Genomic DNA, 27005 nt, shown 5'->3' with positions numbered 1-27005 from the left:
TGAAGATGACATTTTAACATAAATAACGGCACAACACATGAAATGACCCAGACACACTAGAGTAAAAACAGGACTGTTTTTGTGTTAGGCAACCGACTGCAAGTGTGCAACACCCTCAACCTCTGGGCAACACTTTTGAACGCATGGCCTGGTTGCAGCTTGACTCAGGATGTCAATTTATAAATGTCTGTGACGCATCTCCTTGCAATAGAGGAACTGACTCAGGTAATTGGTAACTGGTTGTAATCTGATTATATTCCCATATGAAAGCTAGCTATGCCATTTTGTAGTTAAATCTCTGCAGCAACTATGTCACTATTTATGGATACGTTTCTGATTTTCTGTTTGATGTTCTGGCTGGACTCTGAAAGTAAGTAGTTCATGTGAATTTCTGTGTATGCAGATGACATTTTTGCAATAGATGGCAACAGTGTTTTCACAGTTAATCAGCATATTATCACAAACAGTCATGACCAACATGTCCCCATTCATTTGCAAACTAATAGGAGACTGATGGCAGACTGATTCTGCCTGACTGTTGTTTTATCAGCGTCTTGATGAATCAGAGTTGGTTTGAAGACAGCCAGTGACAGTGAATGGTCACAAGCCTCGTCCCTGTCCTTAAAGGGAAAAAATAAGTTCACAAAAATTCTGTTTGTGCTAAGGTCTCCAACCACTGTTTTACCTGTTATGACTGTAGCGTGACATCAATGCCACAAAAACTGCTGCTGTAAGCTAATTAGCTAGCACTGGCATCACATATTCTTCATCTGATGACTGATAATTGGACCTTCTAGCCAAGATGGTGACCCCTGAGTCACCATGGATTAGGCTATGCTAATCCATTTATTTCCATTTATTTCCATAGCCTAACATATGCTGGATCCATTTATCCAGCATATGTTAGGCTATGCTCCCTCTATTTTTGGTAATTCCACGCCGGTTGAAACCCAAACAAAACACGCATCAAGAGGCTCTAATGCCTATGTCTCAATCTCGCGGCCCATGTCATCCCTACTTGCGGCCTAATGACGTGAAGAAATATTTTTAAAAATTATTCAAAAAATGATTTAATATGAAGGCAATAGGCAGAGTGTTACAGGCATCGCCCCAAAGAATGTAGCCTCATGGGCAGTGTAGTCCGTGCTGCAGGGAGAATGGACTGCCAAACCCGTTAGGTGTCTGTGAGCGAGGGAGGGAGAAAAAGGAAAAGTACGAGTTGTCACCGAGCAGAAACGGGAGCTGGAAGCATGTAAATATAATAATAACCACTGCAGCCAAGAAGAGTGCCTGACGAGCCCAGTTGTAAGTAAGCTATTAAGACTCGACTGTACACTGTGTTCGTGTTTTCCTCCGAAACAATAAGTTCAGTTGGAGCAGCCTTTCAACGCCTCTCTCTGTCTCTCGCTAGCAAAGTTGATCCACACAACAAAGTAAAGCTAGTTTTCAGCTACGAGCCCGACATGAACCCGACGTATTAGCCAGATGTCCCTTTACTACGGTTCGGAGCTGCAGACCTGTTTTATATACGCGCGGAATAGTTTTTTATATGAGATCGCTGCAAAAAGTGCAGCCTTACCTAATGTCCACCCTACTGTTACTCATTTTATATTAAGATTTAAAAATCTAGTTGGTATTGGTATGGCGAGTAACCTTCAGTAATAGTAATAAATCACACAGCAATAGTACATTCATGTAGTTGTAAAAAGTATGATAATATATTAAGTAATCCAAAGTATTCAGAATACGTTACTGTCATTGAGTAACGTAACGGAATACGTTACAAAATACATTTTGGGGCGTGTATTCTGTAATCTGTAGTGGATTATATTTTAAAAGTAACCTTCCCAACACTGGCGATGATGAAGCTAAGGAGGAGAGAAAGCCCAAGTAATAAACGCCTGTTTCAAAGAACCGACCTGTGTCTGTGAGAGCTACACAGCATGTTGTACATACCGACAATCAGAGCTCTATCCATTGCCTGTTCGAGCTTGAAATGATGAGTGTAGTTATCGTGAACCAAAACATCAAAAAGTTGCAAAGTCATAAGATAAACAAAATATGTTAAAACACACTGGAGCTGAGGGGGAAGAGTGGAGTGGTATTAGTTATGTGTGGGTTTCTTAATAAAAGTGACCCCTCTGACAAGCACACAGAGTCACTGAATCACTTCTTTCATATCTAAAGAATATTGATTAGTGCAGCTTTAAAATGTCAGAACACAGTGGAAATTTCCTGGAACAGAAGATAATTGTTTCAAGTTACTGTTTTTTTTGTTGTTGTTTTGTTTTTAAGATTTAATGGGCTCACTGAGACATTCAGCTTATCGTGATTAAATTGGGCAGTGGAGTGAAATGATCAGTATGCAGTACAACTACTCCCCCATCATTCAGTCATCTTTTCTAGTTCTGTCAGTCTTTCTCCTTCCAAACTCTGTCACGCTGGATTATTTCGAGATGTGCCTCTGTTCACTCTCAGAGCCCAGGATAAAAATCATTACTGCCCTTTCCCCAGGTAGCTCTAATGTCTCATCCTCCTTGACATACAATAGCTTTCTTTACACATGCTTTGTGTTCAACGCGCGCACACGCACGTAGACGCGCACTAAAAAAAGTGATGCACTGCCGCCGCAACTAGATTCACAAATGTCCTCAGACCGAGCAACCCTGGACCGACCCGGTGAGTCATAAATCGCTCAGGTGGAGTGGTGGTGGAAAAGGGAGGTGGGCAAAGGGGGAGGGCCAGGGTCAGTGTGTTTCCTCCAGGGGCCAGAAGGTGAACTGCAGAGCTCTCCCTCCTGGCCCCTTCATCATTTCTCTGACACAGACAGATTACAGCACCCACACAGCCTCAGCCCTCCTTGGCAACACCTTTCCTCTCCTCGTCTTGCATTTCCCCAGCTCTCCATCCTCCCTAACCTGATCTTCTTCCACTCTCTTCCGCCTATCTTCTCCTCTCCTCTCTTTGCTTTTTTCTTGTCCTTTGCTTTCTGTTTGCTGTCGCACTCTCTGTGTCTTGCCCTGTATCTCGCAGGTGTTAATCAAATCACTGACCTCTGACGCTTGGATAATGTTTAGGCTCTGTTTTTTTTCATCTTCTCTCTATTCAGCCCATTTTTTATTCTTCCATCTCTTCCTCTTGGCCTTGCCATTCTTCCTCCTGTCACCTGCTATTATGCAAGAGGGACGTCTCAACCCACAGTGCAGTCTGAGCCCACTTAGGCCTGAAATTTGGCACTTTCTCCCTGCTGTAACACCATCCTTGTATTCCTCCTACTTTCCTTTCACTTTCCCATCCATTCCTCCTCCTAGCACTTTCTCGCTAAACCTGTCCCTGATCTTAGAGCTCATAAATCCTGCACAAGGACATGACGAGTCAGCCAGGACTCTCTCTCAATACTGATTTCTGTTCTCTCCCTCTGCCCCTGGATATTATTCTTTCTTTGCCCGCCTTGGTCTCACTGACTTCCAGCATAAAATTCCCACTCTCCACTAGTTTTTTCCTGTATTATGACATCCTTATTACGCATACTCGGGATCGGCATATCACATATTTATACAAACAGGTTCTAAATAGATGCCAAACTACCATTAACAGTAAACAAAGTCTTATTCATCCACACACAAGTACGAAAATGAAGAAATATTGCTGTTATTGCTTGACATTGGTGACAGGATTTACACCAGTTTATGTGTTATTTAAAAGCATTTTGCCGTATTTATTGAAAAGGTGGTAGATTAGTCCACATTCTCCTTGTCAGGGACTGGATTTCCTGCTGTCTTTTATAAAGCTGTGTGCTGCTTTAAGGGAATTTACAGCCCCGCCGTATAGCCAATGGATACTCAGAAGACATCAAAAGATTTACTGTTTCTCCCTGGGTGAACCTGGCACTCTGATACTCATGTTTAGAAGCTGGCAGACACACCGGCGGAGAAGTAATTGAGATAAATCTCAACTCCACGGGGAAACGGACATTTGGCTAAAGTTGGGACAGGATTTTATCATCAAAGAAAAGTGAATTAGACTGAGTTGCGGTGACCTTGGAAAAAACAGAGGGAAGAGGGAGCGGAGGGAAGGGGAGGATGATACAGTGACGCTATTCACATGCAGCTCAGATTTAAGGAGAAAATGCAGCCAAATAGGGGGGAAAAAGACAGACAGTGCCAAAAGAGGTGGGAAAGAGAAGAAGGGTGGTAATAAGACAAAGGTCGTGATGAGGAATTGCTCCAATTAACCATTACAGGCCAATCACTCTCAATCAAAGAATCTCTTTGTTCTGTGTCCTTGTCAAAAGAATATCAGTTCTAACGGCCCCCTGTGGCACTGCAGTACAATCCAATCTGATTAATGCCTTGAAGAGGGGGGTCTTAGAGAACATCCGTGTTGATTACAGCTATTTGAAGAGAGGATGCCACCAGGAGTTCTCTGAGCAAAGAGCGAGGGAGAGGTGAGGAAAGGTGTAAGGTGAGAAAGAAGATAATGTGTAATACGGTCATTAGAACACAAGTTGTGGATTATATATCTTATTTAGTAGCACTAGGAGACAACCCTACAGGCTTACAGTAACATCAGGATGTGGTGTGTGTGTGTGTGTGTGTGTTTGTGTAAGTATGTGGTGCACAGTGACTGCTAACACCTGAGAACTCGAGAGCACAGGAAGTCAGCCTTATGGTGCTATTCAAGTTTTCCTTAACAGTATTTTCACCTTTCAAACGTTGACAGCAAAGCTGCCAAAAGAGGTGCTGCTATAGACGAAAGAGAGAAGAAACGTAAAATCGCACACACATCGGTGTCTGTCAGTCAGGTAAACCAGCAGGTACATGTACAGAAGAAACACAATGTAAAGGGATGTGGTAAACAGGAGAAGAAAGCATAATTTGCACAGTTTCGTTTATATCTGAAAACTCTGACGCACCCACACAATCACAGCACAGCACACGGGGGAGAGGAACACACACACACACACACACACACACACACACACACACACACACACAGGGTGCCAGCAGCCCGAGGTGTAAGCCATTCAATCTGCCCTCCCGTATCCCCCAGGCCCAGTGAGTGTTAATGACATGGACTGACATATTATTACAACATCTACAGTAAATGATGCGAGCTGGAGCTGATTATGGCCCGTGGCATTTCTGTACAAAGTAACTGTATGTGACTGACAACTGAATGCAGACCGATAGACAGTTTCACCTGCACGACTGGCCCAAGCGAGGCACACCGGCCATAAATAAAGTCAACCACATTAGCTGGGGAAAGCCTGCAGGGTTCACTAACTGCTGCAGTCCAATTGTGAGTGAAGCTGAATAACACACTGTCTCAGAGTCTTTAGCTTGCTGTGTGGTTTGCACCTCACCTTCATCATTTCTCCTTGAAAACACACGACGCTGCCGGTACGTAAAAGTGTGAATGTGTGCACATGTTTGCGGTAGCTTGTGGGTGTGTAGGTGTGTGAGTGTTTGTGCGCGCGCAATGCATGCAATGAAGAAGCTAGGTGGAAAAGATAAGGCTTGGCAGTTAATCACATTGTGCATATGCAAATATAGAGCGGGTAAATCAGAGCGTCTGCAGATACACACACGCACGCACAACTTTCATCAAGACACTAGGGTCGCCCATGTGCACTAAAGGAGGGAAAATAAACCGGCTCATTCAATTTCAGAATTGTGAAACGCCTCTGTGCACTCTGTGGTATAGGTGTGAGTCCAAATGTGTTCATTTCACACAATGTTTGATTGCACACCTGTGCAAAGAAGAAAAAGTCATGCTGTACACATTTTGCTAGTGCTGCAATCAGTCCCCGATCCTGTACCTTCTGCAGCAAACAGCTCTATAATCTATGACATGCTCATCTCTGAACTGCTGTGCTATAGTTGCTCCTATTTCCCCAATCAAACACGTTCTATCGATCAATACCAAATAGGAGAGGCGTGTATTTCTTGTGGATCTTTGGTAAGCAGAAATAATTCATGCTTCTTGTAATTAATTATTCATTGAAGCCCCACAGAACAGACAGTGGCTTAGTAATTAAGTCTGAATCAGACACTGTGGCTCATCTAATTACCAACCACTATAAGTTTGTTAACATATTAACCCGCATTAATTAATTATTGATAGCGTTCTCCTTTATTTTGAGCTGGTATAGTTCCCAACTACACATGTATGGCGAGGCGAGGAATTCTCGCATGCAGAGAACTGAAAGGAGATTTTGAATTAGTTGCATGCTAATTTTCGTGCAAATAAACATTTTTTCCCTTTTCTTTTTCAGAAAAATATGCGATTCGGTGGTAATTGCCTTGTTTGATAGCAAAAGAGAGATCCAAAGCAATCACAGAAGCGGCAGACAAACTCAATTATAAAAAGCAATTGAAATGCTTTGGACTAGAAAGCTCCATGAAAGGCTGAGGGGTTTTGGATCTGTGCGAGTGTCTTGGAGATTATGTCGCACTGTTTAGAACATCAAACAAAATACAAGAAGGTCTATCAATAGGCGCTCTTTTACCAAACACGCCATCGTGGCAATATTGCACGATGCCATGAAAATGGCAACAACAAAAAAGAAAAAACAGCAACAAAAAACAGGAAGTGGGATCAGATGGGAGGAACAAATGTTCTGACATCTGAAAAAAGGAAACGGAAGAGCGGCAGAAAACTACTATAGCGTGCAAATCTATGCAGCTCCCACCCAAACAAAGTGTCCCACGTACAAAGACGTCCCAGTGTCCTAGCCAGAGGCAGCACCAGTGTAGTCTCTATCACAGCCATCTAAGATTTTGCCTCATCGTTTTCCCAAACAACTGTGTGAGCACATCCTCGGGTTGAGATGTGACAAATGGACTCTTGGAGAGCTGCAGGTGATAATAGTGCCCAGGTGTGAACAATTACTGGCTCTGTTTTTCCACCCCCTTTAACAGCTGCTGACCCCCACTCTCACACAGGGAAATTCAGCTAAACTGCTATGTGCAAGTACGTCCGCTACCATCGCTCCGCTTTTTCATCTTTCTGCCCAGTACGTCTAAAGAACTGACTGGCTAACAGCAAGCACGAGTTTACTATCTCTCCCCTCTCATCAGAACTCCCTCCACCCCCGTGACCGAGACAAATGCGTCCATCTGTGTGTATCGCCTGTATTTTGGGTTTTCACCTCGAGTAAATGCAATTTATTCCTCCGCGGTGGCAAAGCTCCACTCCTCCTGTCAGTGTGCCAAGCTCCCAGTGGAGGTTGACAGGCCAGCTGCCAGCAGTGGCCATCCCGACCAGTTAAAGGGACACGCGTGTCACATTTCCCATGATCACGCTGACGTTGTCAGCCTGACATACCTTTAACGAGGCTTCCATAACTAACTGCCTGTCCCTTCAGAATCGGAAACACAGAAGGTCCGGCGACCAGCGGCCTGTCAATCAAAAACAAGCATATACAAGTTTGCTGACTGGCACACACGTTGCACCTTTGGCGCAAAGGCTCAGCCCTTGGCCTTAAGCCTGCATGTCTTATTGACTCGGCGCTTCATTACACACACAGTGAGCTTCAGTAATCTCTCCGAAGCTACTCTACACACTCCGACTACAAACAAGGTAGCTGTCAGTCTCTATAGCGTACCACCTATTTATTGCTTGAATAGGAGGCATTGTAAAGGCAGAGCCTTGTTGTTAGTATATAATCGTACTTTCTTTTGTCCTGTGTATACCTTGACAGCAGACTATTTCCTCTCAGAATATCAGTTTTCCGCTGACCCTGACCTTATCCGGACGTAGCACGAATAATTTTTGAAAGCAGTCCCTGTTCTTCCAAGTAATCCCAGATAAGCCTGATTCATCTATCTGATTCAGCTAAAAAAATAAAGTTCAACTGACCATCCCGCTACTGCCATTAGATGAATTCCATCTCATGTTTTAATGCAAAGGTGTGGCTCTTAGATCTGAGTCTGAGGACTACCAGGTCTCTGAAACAATGATGCTGATGCTCATAGTGCTCAGAAGTCGAAAACCTTCTGCAGAGTCACTATAGCCCTTCAAACTTCACGATACCTTCAGATTAGCTCAAGATCATTGAGCTTCATAGAATGGGTTTCCATGGCCGAGCAGCTGCAACATCACCAAGCATCATGCTCCAAGCATAATGCTCCCAACTTTCTGGGAACAGTTTGGGGATGGCCCTTTCCTCTTCCAACATGACTGCTCACTAGTGCACAAAGCAAGATCAATACAAACATGGATGAGTGAGTTTGGTGTAGAAGAACTTGACTGGCCTGCACAGAGTCCTGACCTCAGCCTGACACAACACCTTTGGGATGAATTAGAGCGACAACTGCGAGCCAGGGCATCTCTTCCAACATCAGTGCCTGACAAATGAGCTTCTGGGAAAATGGTCAAAAAAAATCCCATAAACACTCCTAAAACTTGCATAAAGTCTTCCCAGAAGAGCTGAAGCTGTTATAGATGCAAAGGGTGGGCCAACATTATACTAAACCCTATAGATTAAGAATGGGATCCCACTCAAGTCCTTATGTTTGTGACGACAGAGGAGTGAATACTTTCAGTAACATAGCATATTTTTGTTGGGATTATGAGGTGTTTTGAATATATTCTCCTCTGTAAGGGATTTCAGAGACTCCAAAATGTTTTTGGCACACTATGAATTAAAGTACCTGACTGAAAAATTTAAAAATCTTCCAAAGGGTTTATAATAAAAAATCAGAATATTAAATCAGAATTAGCACCTGTCAAGAAAACCAAGGTCACTTTACATACAAAATCCATTGGCATTTATTGTAAGGCAGCAAAGTAAGCTGTTTCAGTAAATGACTTTGTCCAATCATAATTTAAAAAATCAGACTCATTTCACATTACTTGCTATTACTCATGCAGAATAACACATTGTGAATGCTGTAGCATGCATCTATTGAAAAGCGTTCTCTTTAGGACTGTACAGAAGGTCAGCAGAGGTCCAGGCGAATGTACTTTAGCAAATATAATAAACTGAAAAATCCACAGTTTGGAGTTTTGTTGAACTTATTTTTGTTGACTGACAGCTAAGTCCTCATTCTGTCTGAAAGCAGCTGAAAGGAGCTGTCTAATCAAACTCAAAGCATTCTTCACCAGAAAGTCTAGAACTGGTTGCAAGCCTCAGCCAGACAGTCAGGCTGGAGTTAACATCCCTGTAAGTTTTACACATAAGGCTAATTCTGAACAAAACACAATGTTGAACCAACGAAAGCAGAAAATCCTCCAAATATGGAGTTCTGCAGCTTCTAAAACATAAATGCTTTTATCTACAGTACAGGTTACTAACATCAGTCCAGTATCTGACAAAGTGAAATATGGTCACACTATGTGTTTCTGAGTGATGTTGGCGAGGAAGGGTCAAAAGAGTGTCTTTTCTCCAAACGCTACAGAGTGAATTTGACCTTTCACCTTTGAAATATGAACATCACTTCATCTTTCGTGCCATCTGACGTTTGTGTAAAATCCTGTCGTGATTAGCTAATAGTTATTGTCAACTATGTACTTTTTCTTAGGTCAGGGTGGCTTTTTTACACGTAAATACTTCTACCATATTAGAAGAATCCCGAAAAACTCACTTAAATTCCCTAAAGACGCACCAAAAATATCACTTTCATGAGAGCAGACAGACAAGGCCTTAAATGCAGCAGTTCTGGCCACAGCTGTCACCAGTGCAAAAGCATGAAAACATTGCTCAGATGCTTAAATGACATATGTCAACAATTCCTGACAAGCAACCTCTTTACCTCTCATAAATAATGACAACACCAAAGTAGCGTGACCTTGTCACAAAGCCAGGATGCCCCCTGTGGGACTTGAGTCCCAGAAACACAAACACAAACAGAAAGTTTGACATTTTGTTTGACAGTGCAGAGCAGCGGTGTTCTCCCAGCTCTGCAAGCAAATTTTGACCACAGACAAACAGAACTTACAGTTTCTGAAAGTGTCAGTTTTACAGTTTCTGGATTACATTATTAACAGTTGTTTATTATTAGCAGTCCAGTGCAGTCCAAAGCACTTCAGCTCTTATATCTGCTGCAAAACTGATTCTCACTTAAACTGATGATAACGTGTTGGTCACCAGTGTCACCAGATCAGCAGTTAAAGCCTATTTGAGAAGCACTGACAGAAAACTAAAAAGCCGACTTTCTCTCTCTGTGTATATGTTTATAAAAATCCAAGCTGTTTAGCTGTGACTGAAAGAACATTCAACATCAGAGCTCTAGTGTTTTTTATTGTCAAGTGTTTCATTAGACCATCTGGAAAGAGCCTAGTGTGACTTGTGGCAGTGGGTCAGCTGGAAGTTTTCAGAAAAACATGCAGCATAAAGTGAGGCTGCATGCATTATTTACTCAGAGTTATCTTTTAATGCGATGCAGTCGAGCAGGGCCTGTCACTGTTTCATACAGCGACAAAGTCAGCAGTAAAAATGCAGACATGACACGGGCCATGTGTCTGCAATTCTTTCCCCAGCTATGTCAAACTTTGCTCACCTGCTGAAAAAGTCCTGATGTACCTGTGTTGCTATGTGCCTTGCCTCACACTCTTTTGCTTGGCCCTCCAGATTTGCCACTGGCAGCTATATTCTTAGCATTATTTCTGAGAGAAAATGAGTCTCTGGCACAGTTTCATATTGTGGCTGCTCAATGATGCATTTCTGCCTCGACAAAACCGCCGCCGCTCTCCTAATTATCATGGATGCTGCGGTGTGAAAACGAGCTGCGGTAGAACTAGCATGACCCAATGGCGTCTCCTCTATTTTGCATTATCATAGAGTATGCTGCTGTTTGCCTTGCTGTGTGATTAATTCATGTGTGTATCATTAATGCAGGAATGTCCAGGGGCAAAGACAAAAGCTCGGTCAATGCGAAAGGAAACACGGGGGCAGGCTGTGCGCGCACGTGCACATGCTCACACACGAACCGAATCTTTGAGTTCAAAAAACGCAGTGTGACTTATCATATGCCCTTGTTTTTGTGAAACAGCGCTCTGTTTAAACCAACAAAAACAATGATAGTTGACCCACTGAGCGGGAAAGCAGCCACAGGGCCAGTTTAATATGCAGATGAGGAGTGGGACTGCTGCATGCTGCAGGATTTGGATGCGAAACACTCAGTCCACTCTCGCTCTCTTTCTCTCCTCATCCATTTCATGCATTCTCTGGTTCTCTCCATTTTCTATTTTTCTCTATTAATGTCATATTATTTTTCATTCTCGGCTGCGCTCGCTTTATCTTTAACTCTCCTCCTCCCTCGGTCCTGAGCTCCCTCTGTTTCTCTATCAATTTAATCCGCTCTCCTGTTTTGCGAGGTGCAACAGTCTCTCTGCACTAAATGCAATGGGAGCCAGAGGTAGAATAACAATGGCATTTTCATTCCGGTGTCATAACACAGAGCAGCTGGCACAGATCAGCTACCCAGCCGTAGGACTTCACTTTAGTGCTGTGTGATAAGGCAAATTTTGGTATCAGTCCAGTACCCAGTAATTACACCAAGTAAACGCAGGTCCATACCAATACCAGCACAATACCAGGTGAATCATCATTAATTTGAAAATTCTGAACACATTTTCATGAAATCGCTGTGAATTTTGCTTCTCACAATAATTAGTTAACACAAATACACAAACTTTTTGTGTATTTGAAACTGGGCTTTTTTGGAGACCTGGAAGGTAAATGCGCCTGTCTCTGAAGCACTTGGGTCGGCTTCTGTTGTTTAAATGTGCTGTAGGCTATAAATAAAACAGACGTGACAGCCAGCACAAAAAGGTTCAGACATTTTTCGCAGTGCATGTTTGAGGTATATTTTTTTCTTTCCCACAAAAATTATTTATTTAACACGATTCAGTGTCCTACATGCTGAACTTTGAGGTTGGAAACAAACTAAAGTATCGTTCCTATCATGCTAGTATCGATCCAATACGAATACCAACAATAATAATATTTCAATCTATCTACTTCTGTAGCAGTAGCAATAGAAGTGGGCAGATCAATTCAATTTATAGTATCAATGCAGTGCTGGTATTGGTGTTCGGATGGACATTAGCATAACCGGATCAATACTTAAGTTTGTTTCCATCCTCTAAGTTCAGCAGAACAGGAGACGTGTCTCCACAAACACTGCTCATCTCGTGCAGCTACATCTTACTCCACCCCCTCCTCCCTACTCTGGTGTGCCGTCTCTTTATCATTAAGTGCTGTTGGTCATCATAGCGGTTACTTTAGCAGACTTGAGTACCTACAGACTATATTCAGACATTCAAATAACAGAATGTATTATTTTAATTGAATATAGTCTGAGCCCGTCTATAGTTATGTTAAATAAGTTATTTTGTTAGAAAAGAAACAATATCCCTAAACATGAACTATGAAAAATGTCAGAACCTTTTTGTGTTGATTGTGAGGTCTGTTTTGTTTATAGCCCGAAGCAAGTTAGAACAACAGAAGCCGACCCAAAGCGCTTTAGAGACGGACAAAAAACAGAGTTTCATAATACATGAAAAGCTGAAAGTTTTGTTTTGTTGCATTAACTAATTAATGTGGAAAGTAACAATTACAGTATTTTACTGGTCATTAAAATGTGTTTAGAATTTGCTAATTGATTATTATTCATCTCATAAATCACAACACAGTGTTACTGTGACATGTTATTAGTCTCGGCGTTGGTATCGGCAGTACTGGGCCTGTATTTACTTGGTAGAATAACAATGGCATTTTCATTCCGGTGCTATAACGCGGAGCAGCTGGCACAGACCAGCCTCCCAGCCGTAGGAGACCTCAGAACTTCCCTCACTGCCTCTCGCTAACACAGTTTTGGGAAGTAGCAAATTTAAGAAAAGTGGAACGCGGGCCGCGGCGATTAGAGCGGTGCAGTTAAAGGACAGTACCACTCATAAGGCATCACTGCCTGAGCAGAGGCAGGGGACCAGTGTTTGCTGAGTTAATGGTTTGAGTGCGGCCTGGCTGACAGCAAAGCACCGTTTGATTCACCGCTGCTGAAACAAACTGGGAAGTGATCCTGCGCGCGCTGCTGCGTTTCCAGCTATTTCTGTTAATGAGACCAGCACCCAGTGTGTGAAGATATTCATTCACCTAAGCTGCTTATATGTCAACCACCAGCCAAGACAGCTACTGTACAGAATGAAAGCCTGGCTGTCGTGGTCTCTGAGCAGCTCTGTGCCACGTGAAGCGTATTCACCCCTGGCTCTGATGCTTTTTTTTTTTTTTTTTTTTTTTTTTTTTTTTTTTTACACACCCAGGCTGTTCAACATGCAAATAACCGCAACCAGTTTAAACCCCACAGCTTCATTCGGCAACCAGGCCCCGCTATCTCATCACCGATGGCGTGCCTTGCAGCTGTGTTGCCGAGTGAGATGGGGGACAAATGTGTCTGTCAGTGCGAGGGGGAGAGAGAGAGAGAGAGTTGCAAAGAAAGGGACTGAATGAAAGCAGCGGAGAAGAGAAAAGAAAAAAGGGGAGGGGAGAGAGAGAGAGGGCCGACAGGGCAAAGGGAGAAATGTGGTGGCAGCATGTCAGCTTCTGATAAGGGCATTAGTCTGCCCCCTGTGGGTCAGAAAGAGAGACTGACAATACAAGTGCTCCCACCACCACGTGCACGCGCATGGACGCGCACACCTCTCTCTGTGGATGTCAGCTCTGCTGCCTGGGACTAGTCAACAAATTAAAGATAAGACCTGCACACTGCAGCCGCCAACAACTAAACCTTCAATCACCGGGCTCCCTCTGAAGTCCTCTGTCCAAACCAACACATGAAAGAAACAGAACACTCTGCTATTTTTACATACGTGTGTCTTTTATTGGACGATTGCTTAAAAAAACAAAAAAAACAAACAAACAAAAAAAGGGACCCCTTTACGCTGTGAACGGAATTAGTCTAAAATGTGAGCCAAGGCTGTTCCTGTTCCTGAGGGATTGACGCCTCTTTCATGTCAGACATGGGATCCATCCTAAATGGAGCAAGGCCTTTTATTTACCAAGCTAATTGACTGCAGAAGCAAATGTGCAGCCAGCTCCAAACAATGCCCCAGATCTTGTATTCATAAGTGAATGTTTGAAGGACACACGATAATCCCTGTAGCTTAGGTTATTGTGGGGCGGAGTGAGGGGGGGACTATAAGCGAGAACGCTCTGCAACATCGCAACGCTGTCAGCTAAATTAAAATTATGGATTACTGTTTAACAGCTGTTTTGCCGAGCTGCAACAATATTATGTGTCGCAGCAGGCCTACCGCTGCTATTTGAACACCGGGGCACGGGGGTGATTCATCGACGCGATTGGTGGAGGGGGAAGAAAAACAGATGGAAGAAATAAGGAAAAAAGAGGAAGGTGCTAATTTGGAGCGAGGAGCTCACCAGAGGACGAGAGGCGAGATCAATGCTGGAGAATCACAGAGACACAACTTCAAAAAAGAAGGGGACAGCTATTTCTCTGTGAAGTCTACCACTCATTACCATTGGAGAGAGGGTGATGGGAGGGGGGGAGTGTGGGCTGTGGCAGATAGATGACAGCGAACCGAGGGGCTCCAGGCAGAAATCTCTAGATCCTTTATAAGAGCTGGTTAGTAGGAGCACAATAGCCACAGAAGAGACTCTGTGAACTCCAATGAGTCAGTATAAATTACCGTACCCTGAGTGAACAAGAGGAGTCTTGGGACAGAATATTCTATTACTGCATGAAGGCAGAGATACGGCATGTTCTAAGGTGTAAGTAGCGCGTATACACAGAATAATAGGCCACAGATCATGTGTCAAATGGTAGTACGAGTCACCCGCGATCTTTTTCGCTTATCATCTTCTTGTTTCTCTTTTTTCCTCCTCTCGTCCCTTTTATATATCTGAATGAACTCGAGAAGATGGAGGAAATTAAAATCAAACATCCCCCATCAAACCTGAAGCTTCCCTGTGTTTAGAGTCAGTGACATTTAAAGAACGGAGGCACGCTACGTTTATTTATTGCGCTCGGTATCGACCGGCTGTCTGCCTCCGACGTCGTACGGCGTCGCAGGCGCACGCTGAGTATGACTGACAGAACAGGCCTTGCAGGACTGTGGGTGTAGCCTGAGTGACAGGCCTGTGGCTAAAAAATCTCCCGTGGCACCTGGAGACCGAACGCTGGAAGGCAGGAACAAAAAATCTGCCATTTTAACCTTTGTAGTGTGACATCCTGGAGGACAACTGATGTAGCATATGACATTTGATTTTAATCCGCGGTGAGTTCAGAGTCACTGACCAAATAAAGTGAACTGCAGCTTTTCCTGCATACGAGCGCTCGTGCTTTACTGCAAACTGTAGCATTAGTCAGTGGGCAACCTGGAGCTTTACTTGAGCAGTTATATTTGCATCACCCTTTGTCTGTGCATACAGTCACGGTGCACAGTACATCACAGAATAAACGATATAACGTGTGGGTGTGAAGGACGGCTAAATTGAGATGAATTGTCAACATACGCTTGCAAAAATATGGATCTCTGCAACGTGAAGATGCAGATGAACATTAACAGAAAAATAAATTAAATCAGTCGTCTGTGTTTGCTTCTCTGTGTTTTTAAAACAGCACAGATTCTTACACACACAGAGAAGCTGTCGTGAGAATCTTTGAGAACTTGCTGCAGTTTCTCTGCAGATTTAGGCTTCTGTCGCTATGATATTGAGGTTATATCAGCCTGCGGAGGTCACACCATCTGTTGTCGTTCTTCTTTTGGAACACATTTCGCAGCACTATATACAATAAACACATTCAGCGCCGCTTTATAGACGAAGACTGTTTCTCTCACCACTATTGTCCAAACTGCTATGAGTGTAAGGGACCAAAAGAAAAGGAAAAAAAAATCCCTAACCCCAGGTATCCTGTGGGTTGATGACAAAAGTCAGACAAGACCAGTTAATTTTGCTACAGCTCAGAGCCAGGACAGAACAAAAGGAATTAAAATGTAGTAGTGCAATAGCAGACAATAGCAGGAAAAGCTGGAATCCACTCCTGTCAGCTAATAAGTGAGGGCAGAACGATTAACCAATTCAAATCAACACCCCGGGCTTAATGTCTGAAATGTATGTGCATTAATTTAAATTGCTTGAACCCGGCTAAAGCTAGGAGGGAATCAAGAACTAAATCTGCAGACTTCTGTGCATTAGAAAAGCTTAATATGACAGGCATATTCTGGTTTAAGTTTATGCCTACAAGTGCTTTCTCCCCCTGTAAGCCAGGGGAAGCCATGCTTACCCTATTAGTTGAACTATTATTGTCATTTTAACAAAGATCAAACTTCCCTTGCCTTAGGAACAAGATAAAAATATTTCTCTTGTAGCCAGAAATGAGCAAAATAACGTGGCGATTTAATCAATCTACAGAAGAGACAGAAGAGTACAGCGCTGCTGCGTCACAGGAATTTATGACTGTTACCACAGCCACAGTGTGAATAAAGAGAAGGATTTGAAACTGAATATTTTAGGGAGTAGACCAGGACAATTTGGAGATAGGTAAATTTAGGCTTTCAGTTTATAATGCGTAGAATTTTCTGCAGAAAATATCTGAAGTATATTCAAAAGGAGACCATCTGAAACCCATATTGTGTGAAATACAAGGACACAACTGCCAACATTCTCCCTAAAAGCCAAGAATCAAACGCAGATAAGTTAATAATTTCGTAAGTTGCTTAATTTAATGCACATAAACAATCTATTGAATGCTAAAATTTGTTACAATTTTGTAACTTTCTGTTATTATAGTTTATAATCTAACCCTGTAAAAGGTGTTTATTCAACCTTCTGATAATATAAATTTGCATGTATGAGCACAGCATGTGTCTTATTGTATACATGAGGTTGTTTATGAAAAATAAAAATCCCCCTGATGATGTAGAGGTCTTAAAAACTCATGTATCAAATACGATAAACTTGGCATTTCAAGGTTGGAAACTTTTATTTTTTACTTTCTAATGAATTCATGATCCAAACTTATTGATGTTTGATTGATTTATCATAATACTGCCACACATTTGCACTCAAACTAAACATACAGCAGTTTAATGCAAGACACAGTACTGTGCAAAAGTCTTGAGTCACCCTGTAAGCCTTTATAGTTTGGTATCTCTGGCTCATCACAAGCAAAATATAAAGAAACGAGGGGTGACTCAAGATTTTTACACAATGCTGAACACTTCTCACACATTTTTGTATCCCTACACCTGATTTTTTTTTTCAACTTGTTTGTAGGTGTGATAGTAATTTGGGTTTACGTTTAAGTTTACGTAGACTATGCTTAATTTATCAACTTAATGGTTTCTTTCTTTCTTTTTTTTTTTTAAAAGGTGAAAAACAGGTGCTTACACAAACTAAATGTCCATGAACGCAACCCGAGGGTGCACTGTGTTACCGTGAGCAGTCTGCACAAAAAAAATGATGGAAAGCAAGCTCTACGTCACATCCTCATGACATATTTTCTGGTAATTCTTCTAAATTAGGCTTTGTGGACAAGTCCGTGGAACGAAGAATAGATTTTTTTTCCCTTTTCCATTTCCAGTCATTACATTGTGGGGTGTTTTGAACCACAGAGCCAAAAACAGACCTTTTTATACTTTTTTTTCCACAGAGACATTTGGAGTTGTTAAAGCAAGAAAAGCACAGGTGCAACGAACAGCATTAACGATGGCCTTATTCCATTGAAGTGTAAGCCCTGACAGTGAGTCAGCATACATAATACCAGAGCCTGAAACTGGAGCACCTCAATGGACTCCAGCCATGATTATTAGTTTATTAGTCACACCTGTGCTGTTCCTACTGTGCCATGGCAAAGTGTCTGCTGTGGAAAAGGTCTAGCTGTACCCTGGCACACAGTCTGCTTTTAATCCAGCAAAATAACAGTATTACTGTTATTTTTTAGGGTAAATTAGATAAAGACTTTAAAAGGCAACTTTCAAGTTTTAGCACCATACAAATGAATGGCAGGAGCTATATAACAATTGTATTATATAATAGTGGTGCCTGGTTAAATCAATTTACATCAAAAAAAAAATAAAAAATAATGACGGCAGGGTGGCGAAAAAGCACAACCAGCATGAATCCATCAATCTATCCGTGTAGCTGAGCTGCTGGTGAGACTGTGATGGGGTGTTTTGTGGCAGTGAACAGTTGGAGCTTTGAACCAATTAAACATAATTTTAATGCCATGGGATTATCTAAATATTTGAGGGCATGTGGTGCACGTGCTAATTCAACAAATCATATGAGAAACAAAGCTTTAAATGTCACTTTGGTCAAAACATAACATGAGTCATTCCTGCACTAGGTGCACAGCTAATTTTCGCTTCATTATAATAAGTATACACCCGACTGAAACGTGTTCTGAAGTCGGCGGGATAATTTAAAGAGTCATGTTAATCACTTTGCACTATAATTATCCTTTGTCTGACAAACAGAACATGAGCTCACTGTGCACCTTAAATCCAAAAATGTATCCTGTACACAAAATGCAGGGAAAAATAATTTATAAAGAAAACAATAACCAAATACCCATGTCCATAATACTGACTATGTTTAACACTGGCTGTGCAGGTTGCATTCATTTGTAAAGATTTGTAAAGGGCTATCTCTCTTTCCTTGCTCACTGCTACATGTGTGCACAGGTTATCTTCCCATAGCCGCACTGTCTTTACTCCAGCCGTGCTCGTAGCTTGTAATTAGCCTTTACTGTCCTGGCCAGCTCTACAGTGATGAGGAAAGGCAGAAAGAAACCATAATAACACGGCATGAACCGGGTCTTTATGACCTTTTTCCGAGGCAGCGGTGCACAACATTTGGATCGTTGTTACGCTGAATTTTCAATGTTCTGTGGCTGTTTTCAGTGAGTTAATCAGCCCCGTTTGCATGCACTTCACTGTGGCTGCAGCTTCCTGCTGGTACAATGATTTGAGAGTCACTTACTTTCCATAACAAGAGCTCACCACGCTGTCTTCTTAAGCATACATGCTTTTATAGTTTTTTTTAGCTCTGCAGCATCACTCATACTTAATATATAATATCTAAATAATCAATAACTCAATATATTGTGAAAAAGCATCCGACTGAAATGGATTTATCAGTATAGTAATGAAAGCATGATAAAGTGTCTAAGGCCTTTTTATCAATATTATGATTTTAAAAAGATGCTATCACTCTCTCACATGGATATTGAACCAAAGATGTTTAAAGCACACAGAGTATCACTGTTCCAATGTTATCAGTGTGGCTTTTTGAGATTGTCATAGAAGCTTTGTATCCTATAATGATCTCAATCCTGATAGTTAACACACTGGAATGAAACTGAACGGTGAGATGTGCTGAAGCACAATCAGTCCGCAGAAAATGTGGGTGCGTAACAAGCCGCCTCAATATCAAAATCCTGATATTTACGGCTGTTTTTCTAGCCAAAGGCAACAACTCCAGCTAAATGCACCACATATTGCCAAACCGATCCGTGTGTACCGACCAACAGATCTGTAAATATTCACCTGGAGGGCTGAAGGCTGTCCTACCTCGAGGGTTATTGAGTGCAGCTTCCGTGGCCTTCCTGCCCTCTCCACAGTGGCTCTGGTCAAAAGGTAGACACTGCTCCCCCGTCCCAGCAACTACCTCCAGATTGCGAGATGGATCTTTTGGCTGCCCGAGGTTCCTCACCCTGTAAACTCTGCGACTGCTGGTGTCAGACACATACAGAACTTCCCCCCTCGGGTCCATGGCCAGATAGTACTTGTGGGCAGGGCTGGTGCTAGTGAGACAAGGTGGACAAAGTTAGTTGAAACAGGTTATACAGTGAAGCTGTGCATGCTACTTTCTTTTGTTTCTTGCTTGCCCGGTGTTGTATTTATTACACTGCAGTTCAAAGTGACACTGACTGAGACACTAGCCTAGTTTTGCAAAATTATACTACACCTCCATACTCCTGCCTAGACAACACCGTCACTTGAAGTATAGGTATTTAGAGGCAATTAGGTCATCCCAGTGAATAGCATCACTGTGAGACTCCTGGAGTAAATTTGCGCCTGTGCCGAAGCAACAAGATTAATGCCTTCTAATTTACATAGTACAGATGGCCACAGCCACTGCAGCTGAAGAGTAGTCCTGAGTGATAATCTTATTTTTAGCACTGTGTATGTTAGGGACATTCTTAATATGGTTATGAATTCAAAATGTCAACATGTTGCACAGTATGTTTTCTTTTTTTTCTTTACATTTGGGGCCAGAGTGGAGCTTTCGCATATGCATTTATCATTGTAGAAAGTGGATTTTAACCCAAATCATGATGTTTTCCCTGCTGTAAGCTAGCGGTAAAGACACCACAGCTTACCTACGGTAAAATGAAGTGAAAGCTGAACAGATGGAACCACTCCTTACTCCTGTTTCAAAAGCATTTACATGGGTCCTTTCAGAGCATAAGAACAAACAACCAGTGGGTTTAGTTAGACTGTAGAGAAAAACAGTACAAATTCCTCCTGAGCTACTGTAAACCCTTTTTTATAAGGACAGAAATCCTGTTAAAAAGGAAAGTGGCACCACTGTATCCAGAGATAACTCTCTTTTGTAACGAGCTACACATTATCCTTGTAATGAACAGACTGCAGACTAAATTCGCGGAGACGTAACACTGCATCAAGATAAGTAATTCCTCCTTTTAGTGCTGATCTGTCCACACAAACAACAACAAGACGTAAAAACACTGATGATGTAAAACTGAACTTACATGACTCTTACATCCTAATCAGAGACCTTGTCTGCTTAAAAATAAACTGATATTTTCCTTTCACTCGACATGATTTTTATTGTTTGTAGAACAAATGCCCTTCTCTGAATTCACTTAAATAAAAAAAAATCACTGTAACTAATACAATCACTGAGAAAAGGATCACTCTTAATGCGACTTCCAGCAACTTCTTAGCCAAACGACTGCACTTCCTTCAGGTTTATGGCTGCTTTTATCCCAACAGTGCGTCTCAGTTCTTTCCATAAATATTCAGTTGGATTAAGATTACACAGCTGACCACTTCAAATGGCCCTGTGTTTCTTGGGTGCTTTTAAACGTGTGTTTTGGGCTCTCATCCTGTCGGAGGAGCCGCGACCTACGACTGAAACGGAGCTCTCTGACACCAGGCAGCGCGTCTCGCTCTAAAATGCCTTTGATAAGCACAGATTCGACCCTCTGCCAGGCGCAGCAAAGCAGGCTGATTCTAAAACACAGCTACAGGAGGCGTCGCACCAGGCTCCTTTGCCCCCAAGTCCAGTTTGTCTGATTAGCGATTAAGCAAACTGTTCCCCAGCTCGCTGGAAGAATTGGACCTGGGTGCAGCTCATTTGGACTTGTGCACGCTGCGCATGGATTTCTAACGCTTTCTCAACAACAGATGTCTTTGTGAACATTTTCTTAAGTAATTAACAAGCTAGTGTGAGGACAACGTGTCACCCCTTCCCTAATTGAGTCACAGAATGACTCAAGGAGCACGATTTGAAAGCATGTGTGATCGAAAAGAAAGAGCGAGAGAGGGAAAGAGTAATACGAGAGTCGATCAGCAGGGGTTTTTGGGGACATACACACACAACAATCATGCTTCAGCAGCCATACTTAGTGCGAGTACATCTTAAACGTGTGAGAAGGGGGTTGTGTTTTCCGGTGGCGTTTTTTTCTTCTGAACACTGAACTCGTGCGCCGTATCAAAAAGCTCGGAATTAGTTTGATGTGTTCAAAGGACGTTCTCCCAGCATTACAGCGAGTCTCCCAGCACTTTTTACTTTTACAACCCTGCACTCAAAAAAAAAAAATCATGCTCAAAATGTTGATTTTAAGTAATCTGATTACATGTATGTAACCATGTAACCGGTACCATTTAATTTCATGTAAATAGATTCGTATAATTACATTATGGACTTAAATACTTGTAATTTTGTAACAAAAGTGTAATGTAAAATGTTACATTTAACGTTACAATCATTTAGAAAGCTCTTGGAATTTGGTTAATAAACCTTTGATTATACTTACAATTATTGCTTCGTGTTTATGAGGGACAAGAAACCCTTTTTGCTGTTATCTGAGGTCTAATCGACCCTAGCTCTAATGTTATGCCTACTATTTTTTAAAAAAGAGAGAAGAATAGGAAACTCAGAAGAGCAACCGAACATCCCCCATCCTCCCAAAATAAAAAATAGGGCTAGAGTAAAGTCGACCTCACAGAGTTAACTAAACACCAGTTTTTATGTTTGACTTCCAAAAGCTGGACCTCCCTTTGCCTTCTTCAATAGAGCTTACAATCATTTAGAAAGCTCTTGGAATTTGTCTCTGTTTTGAAGTTTCCCCTTTTTCTTTCTTTTTTTAACTCAGTGAAACTTTTCTTCTGGTCAATTTGGGCATTCCTCTTGCAGCCTCACACAGAGAGGTTGCCTACAGCCCCATGAATCAACTCCTAATAACACTAGCAGCTGTGGTCACAGGAGCGTCGGGCTTATCCTCTCAGACAACTCGCACGTCTGTGTTCAGTGCAATAACAGCACCAAAGTACTTTCCTCATATAAAACCCGGTTGAACTGCTTATAAGAATGAAGAAACCCACGATGGGGCAGCACAGCGGTGGAGGTGGCTCGCACTCGTGGCTCGCTTTTGGCTTCTTCCTGTGACTGTGTGGGTTTTCACTTGCTTCCTCCCACCATCCTGTGATGCAGGATCCTGATTTACAAATACAAAAAACCCCAAAACAAAACTGATAGCTCTGGTCTAAAACCAAAACTAAGACCCCTGACAAGCTCGGTCAGCAGCCTGCCGTAGTTCCAGTGGAGCCGGGCAAACTTGCACTGCTGCTCAGTCTGAAAGTTCTTGCTAAAACCCTTTGAATGTGTGAATAAAAGGAACTGTAAGGTCAGCATGCCCTGTGTTATGCAGCTCTTTGGAAGACGACTGGCCTGTTTCTTCTTGCTGTCCAAACAACATATCTTGTTGAGCAGAGATTCGGCCAGCTCCTCTACATGCAGTCCAAGTACAGCAATCGCTTGGACTCGATGGCCTCAGGCGCACTATGGATAAAACTAACTTCTCTGCAACCCGCAGTGAAAAAAAAAGAAAAGAGCTGGCAAAGAACCACCAGGCACAGGGCTCACGCCAACTTTAAAGCAATTTAGCTTATTTGCTTTGAAAGTTAAGCTTAAATCCTTCTGGGGTTCTTTTTTTTTTTTGTTGTTGCTTCTGACTTTTTTCCCTTGCTTCGGTGATCTGGAACAATTAAATGCTTCTTGTTTGGCATGGTTGGTTATGCTGCTGCTCGTGATCAATAACAGGATGTAATTAAAATTTGAATGTAAAATTTCTAACTGTTGAAATAATTTCTTTCCATATGTCAAACAATATTCCAGCTAAATTAAATCAGTTATTTGGCAATAACATTGCTTTTTTCCCCAGGATATCAAACAATATTAACATTACTAATAAAAATAACTGAATAATGAAAATATAATGAATTTATAATAAATAAGTAGTAGTCACACTATTAGGTAGTCCCACTATTAACATTCAGGGATGTTAATTAGTCTATATTTTAGGGATTTGGATTCAGTAAAGAGGGCGTGCTGGCCTAAAAGACAACCACTGAGCTATCCAATGAGTGGATGGACAGACACTTGTAATAAAAATTTATGACAGCAAATAAAAAATATACTTATTTTAATGACTTAACAATAATTTACAATAACTTTGCACAGGCCATTTAAAAAAAAACCCTTTAGCAACAACTCCAGTATGAAATGTATTAATGGATTCTTCCTTCACTGAGGTGAAAGGACATGCTCTGGGCCACACCAGTTACATTAACTTAAACTGGCTTTCATTGATAACGAAGTAAAGAAGAACCGATGTCAGTGCCTCTTTTTTCTGTTTTCAATGGCACGCCTGTATAATACTAAGTATAAAAACAGCAAACCTACAACTGCCTACAATAAAGCCACAAGGATGTTTTTGCTAACATTTTATAGTGTCACATATATATATTTGTCAGCAGAATTGTATCCACATGTCAGGCAGCGATAAGAAGCCTTATGTATAAATGTATGCGCAGGCTGCATAAGGAGGGGAACAGCATAATCCTTGCATGTGGAAATCTTTCCAACAGCTGCGTCAGTGTATGATATTTTTGAGTTGAGACACTTTGGTTACAAAAACAATAATGTGAAAATGACCTGATGTCAAACAGACTGCTTAAAACAATTAAAGGAACACTTTGAAAACACATCAGAGCTCAATGGGGGAAAAACTGATATGAACTGAGTAGTGTGCTAGAATGGATGGATGTCACATTGTTTGATGAGAATGAAAATCATCAACCTACAGAGGGCTCAATTCAAAGACAGCCCAAAAATCGAAGTGAAAGAATGATGTGGCGAGGCTTCGAGGCGACTGTTGTTGTGCTATTTAATAAATAGTTCATTTTGATGAAATTTCATTGCAGCAACTCAAAATGGTACTCAGTAGTTTGTATGGGTGCCAGGTGCTTGTAATTCAAGCCTGACAACACAGAGACATGCTCTTAATGAGACGATGGATCGTGTCAGGGGGGGATCTCCTCCAAGATCTGGACCAGGGCATCACCGAGCTCCTGGCAGCTTCAGATGGACTGAAACAGAGGTGTTCTATTAGATTTAGGTCACGCGAGCATGGGGGGTAGTCAATTCCTTCATCCTCCAGGAACTCTCTGCATACTCTCACCACATGAGACCGGCCATCATTGTGCACCAGGAAGAAGCCAGGACCCACTGAACCAGTGTAGAATCTGACAATAAGTCAAAGGAGTTCTTCCTGATAGCTAATGGCAGTCATTGACTAGCCTGCAGAAGTCTGTGTGTCTCTGCATGGATATGCCTCCCCAGACCATCACTGACCCCCCACCATCATGCTAAACTATGTTATAGGCAGCATAATGTCTCCACTGCTTCTCCAGACCCTTTCATGTCTGTCACACACACTCAGGGTGAACCTGGGGACAGCACAGAGCACCAGTGGTGGACCTGCCAATTCTGGTATTCTATGGCAAATTTCAATCAAGCTCCACAGTGCCAACCAGTGAGCACAGGGCCCACTAGAGGGCATTGGTCCCTCATTCCACCGTCATGAAGTCTTTTTCTGATTGTTTAGCCAGACTCGCTCACTGGAGGTGAGTTTGTAGCTCTGGGGGTGCTCATCCTGTTCCTACTTGGGAAAAGCGGTGGGTAAAGGACCTTCTACAGCCCTGAAGGGAGACACAGCAAACCTTTGTGCCATCCTGGTGGAGTTGGACTACATCTGTAGTGTCCAGGTATCACCTCATGCTACCAGTGGTGACACAGACACTTTTCAAATACAAAACTAGAGAAAAACCCGTCAGATGAGTACTGACATGGGAAAAATGTATAAAACCATTCCTGTTTTGGGGGTTGTCTCCTTGTTGCTCCTCTAGTGCACCTGTTGTTAATTTAATCAACGCCAAAGCAGCTGAAACTGATTAACAACCCCCTCTGCTATTTAACTGACCAAATCAATATCCCAGAAGCTTAATCAACTTAAAGCTCTACTCTGATGAAAAAGTGGTCCTTTCATTTTTTTTAGAAGTATATACAGGATCATCTTTTCTGTTAACTTCATGGCCTTTCAGTGGACCGCAGTACGGCATAAAAAAAAAGCTCTGACCCAACAGAAAATAAGAGGGAACAATAACAAGGAGTGCAACAAAGGTCCAAAATTAAACCCAGGCAAATCTGACCTCAGCTGAATGAGTCATGGGGACAAACAACTGCCCGTTGTTATTGTTGTTGTTATTGTTGCTTGATGAAAAGTGGACAAAAGCCTTGGAACTGATTCACTGAGAGTCTCAAATAGACAGCATGTTGCACAGGAAGAAATACCTCCGTGCGGCGTCATGTACATGTCCTACTGCTTATAAGAAATTGTCCTTTTCTCCTCAAAGCCTGAGCCAAACATTTGCACAACTGACTTTATTGGCCCTTACGCTTCCTGCAAGCTGCATACTGTCCTTTGTGTCGGATGAATTCCAACAGTGTGGGCAAGCAGCTGTGCAGGCAAGATGTGACTTGTTTCTCCACATATAGTCCACAGTTCATTAATTACATAAAACCTTTGATACTGTCATGCTATTGTGTTGCATTGTGTTGAATTATTATTAAGACTTGAACACAGTGATCAAAAAAGTGAGAGGGAATTTAAATTTTGCACTTTGAACACTGTAACTAACTGAGTTCCGGGCAATTACTTTTGTAGCATGAAATCCAATGTCAGCTGGGTCTGGTCAAAGGCTTCCTGCCAATTAAACTTGAAGACACTCTGTTAAAGGTTCCTTTTTTCCTCCTTTCTTCGGCAGCTATTCAATAAAAAAAAATGTCCTGCGAGGAAAATTACAATGTCAAAACAAATATTTCTGTTGTCACGCTCGTGCTCAATTAAAATATTTTTACGGGGCTGCAAACCTTTTCATTTTTTCTTTTTTTTTGTAGCCAGCGTGTCCTTATGATTTCCAGTTTGCTTTGGACAGCCTTTGTACCCTAAATATCCTTTTCTTTTAAAGAAGAATACTTACTTACTGAACCTTCTCAATGCCCAGAAGAGAGAAAAAAACAAAAACAGCAACATCGGCAGGCATGCTGTCAGTCATCTAGTCCATTAAGTGCATAACTGTTTACAGAGCTCAGCGCTGAACTGCACATACATAATTTAAACTCGATCCTAAGAGAGTTATATTCACCGAGATTCAAAATGTGCCACTGCTCGGCGTGCGGCGCATCGTATTTGCCGGGCCTCTTGAAGCTAGCGTGAGCATCGCGCGCTGTATATGACTGATTACAAATCGCTTCACCTGTCTTTTCCTCAATTAGATGCTCATAGCTCCGAATGCTTTCCTCCAGTGGAAGGAAAATGAACAACAATAACAACCGGAGCACAAACAATCCCACTCCAGCCTTGCTCGTTCCCACCGCACGCAAT

At 42.1% G+C, this 27005-nt stretch overlaps 1 protein-coding gene across 1 annotated transcript in view; it reads right to left on the bottom strand.

Moving 5' to 3' along the window:
• tenm1 (teneurin transmembrane protein 1) overlaps nt 1-27005 on the bottom strand; it is a 189024-nt gene that overhangs the window by 30353 nt on the left and 131666 nt on the right. Inside the window, exon 22 of the mRNA XM_063499046.1 lies at nt 19540-19772. Within this exon, the coding sequence (XP_063355116.1) occupies nt 19540-19772 (233 nt within the window). The remainder of the gene's footprint in view (nt 1-19539; nt 19773-27005) is intronic.

This window comes from Pelmatolapia mariae, linkage group LG2 (assembly GCF_036321145.2).
Source record: "Pelmatolapia mariae isolate MD_Pm_ZW linkage group LG2, Pm_UMD_F_2, whole genome shotgun sequence".
Taxonomy (NCBI): Eukaryota; Metazoa; Chordata; class Actinopteri; order Cichliformes; family Cichlidae; genus Pelmatolapia; species Pelmatolapia mariae.
The sequence above is the reverse complement of the archived record's forward strand: the minus strand, read 5'-3'. Positions and strand labels throughout refer to the sequence as shown.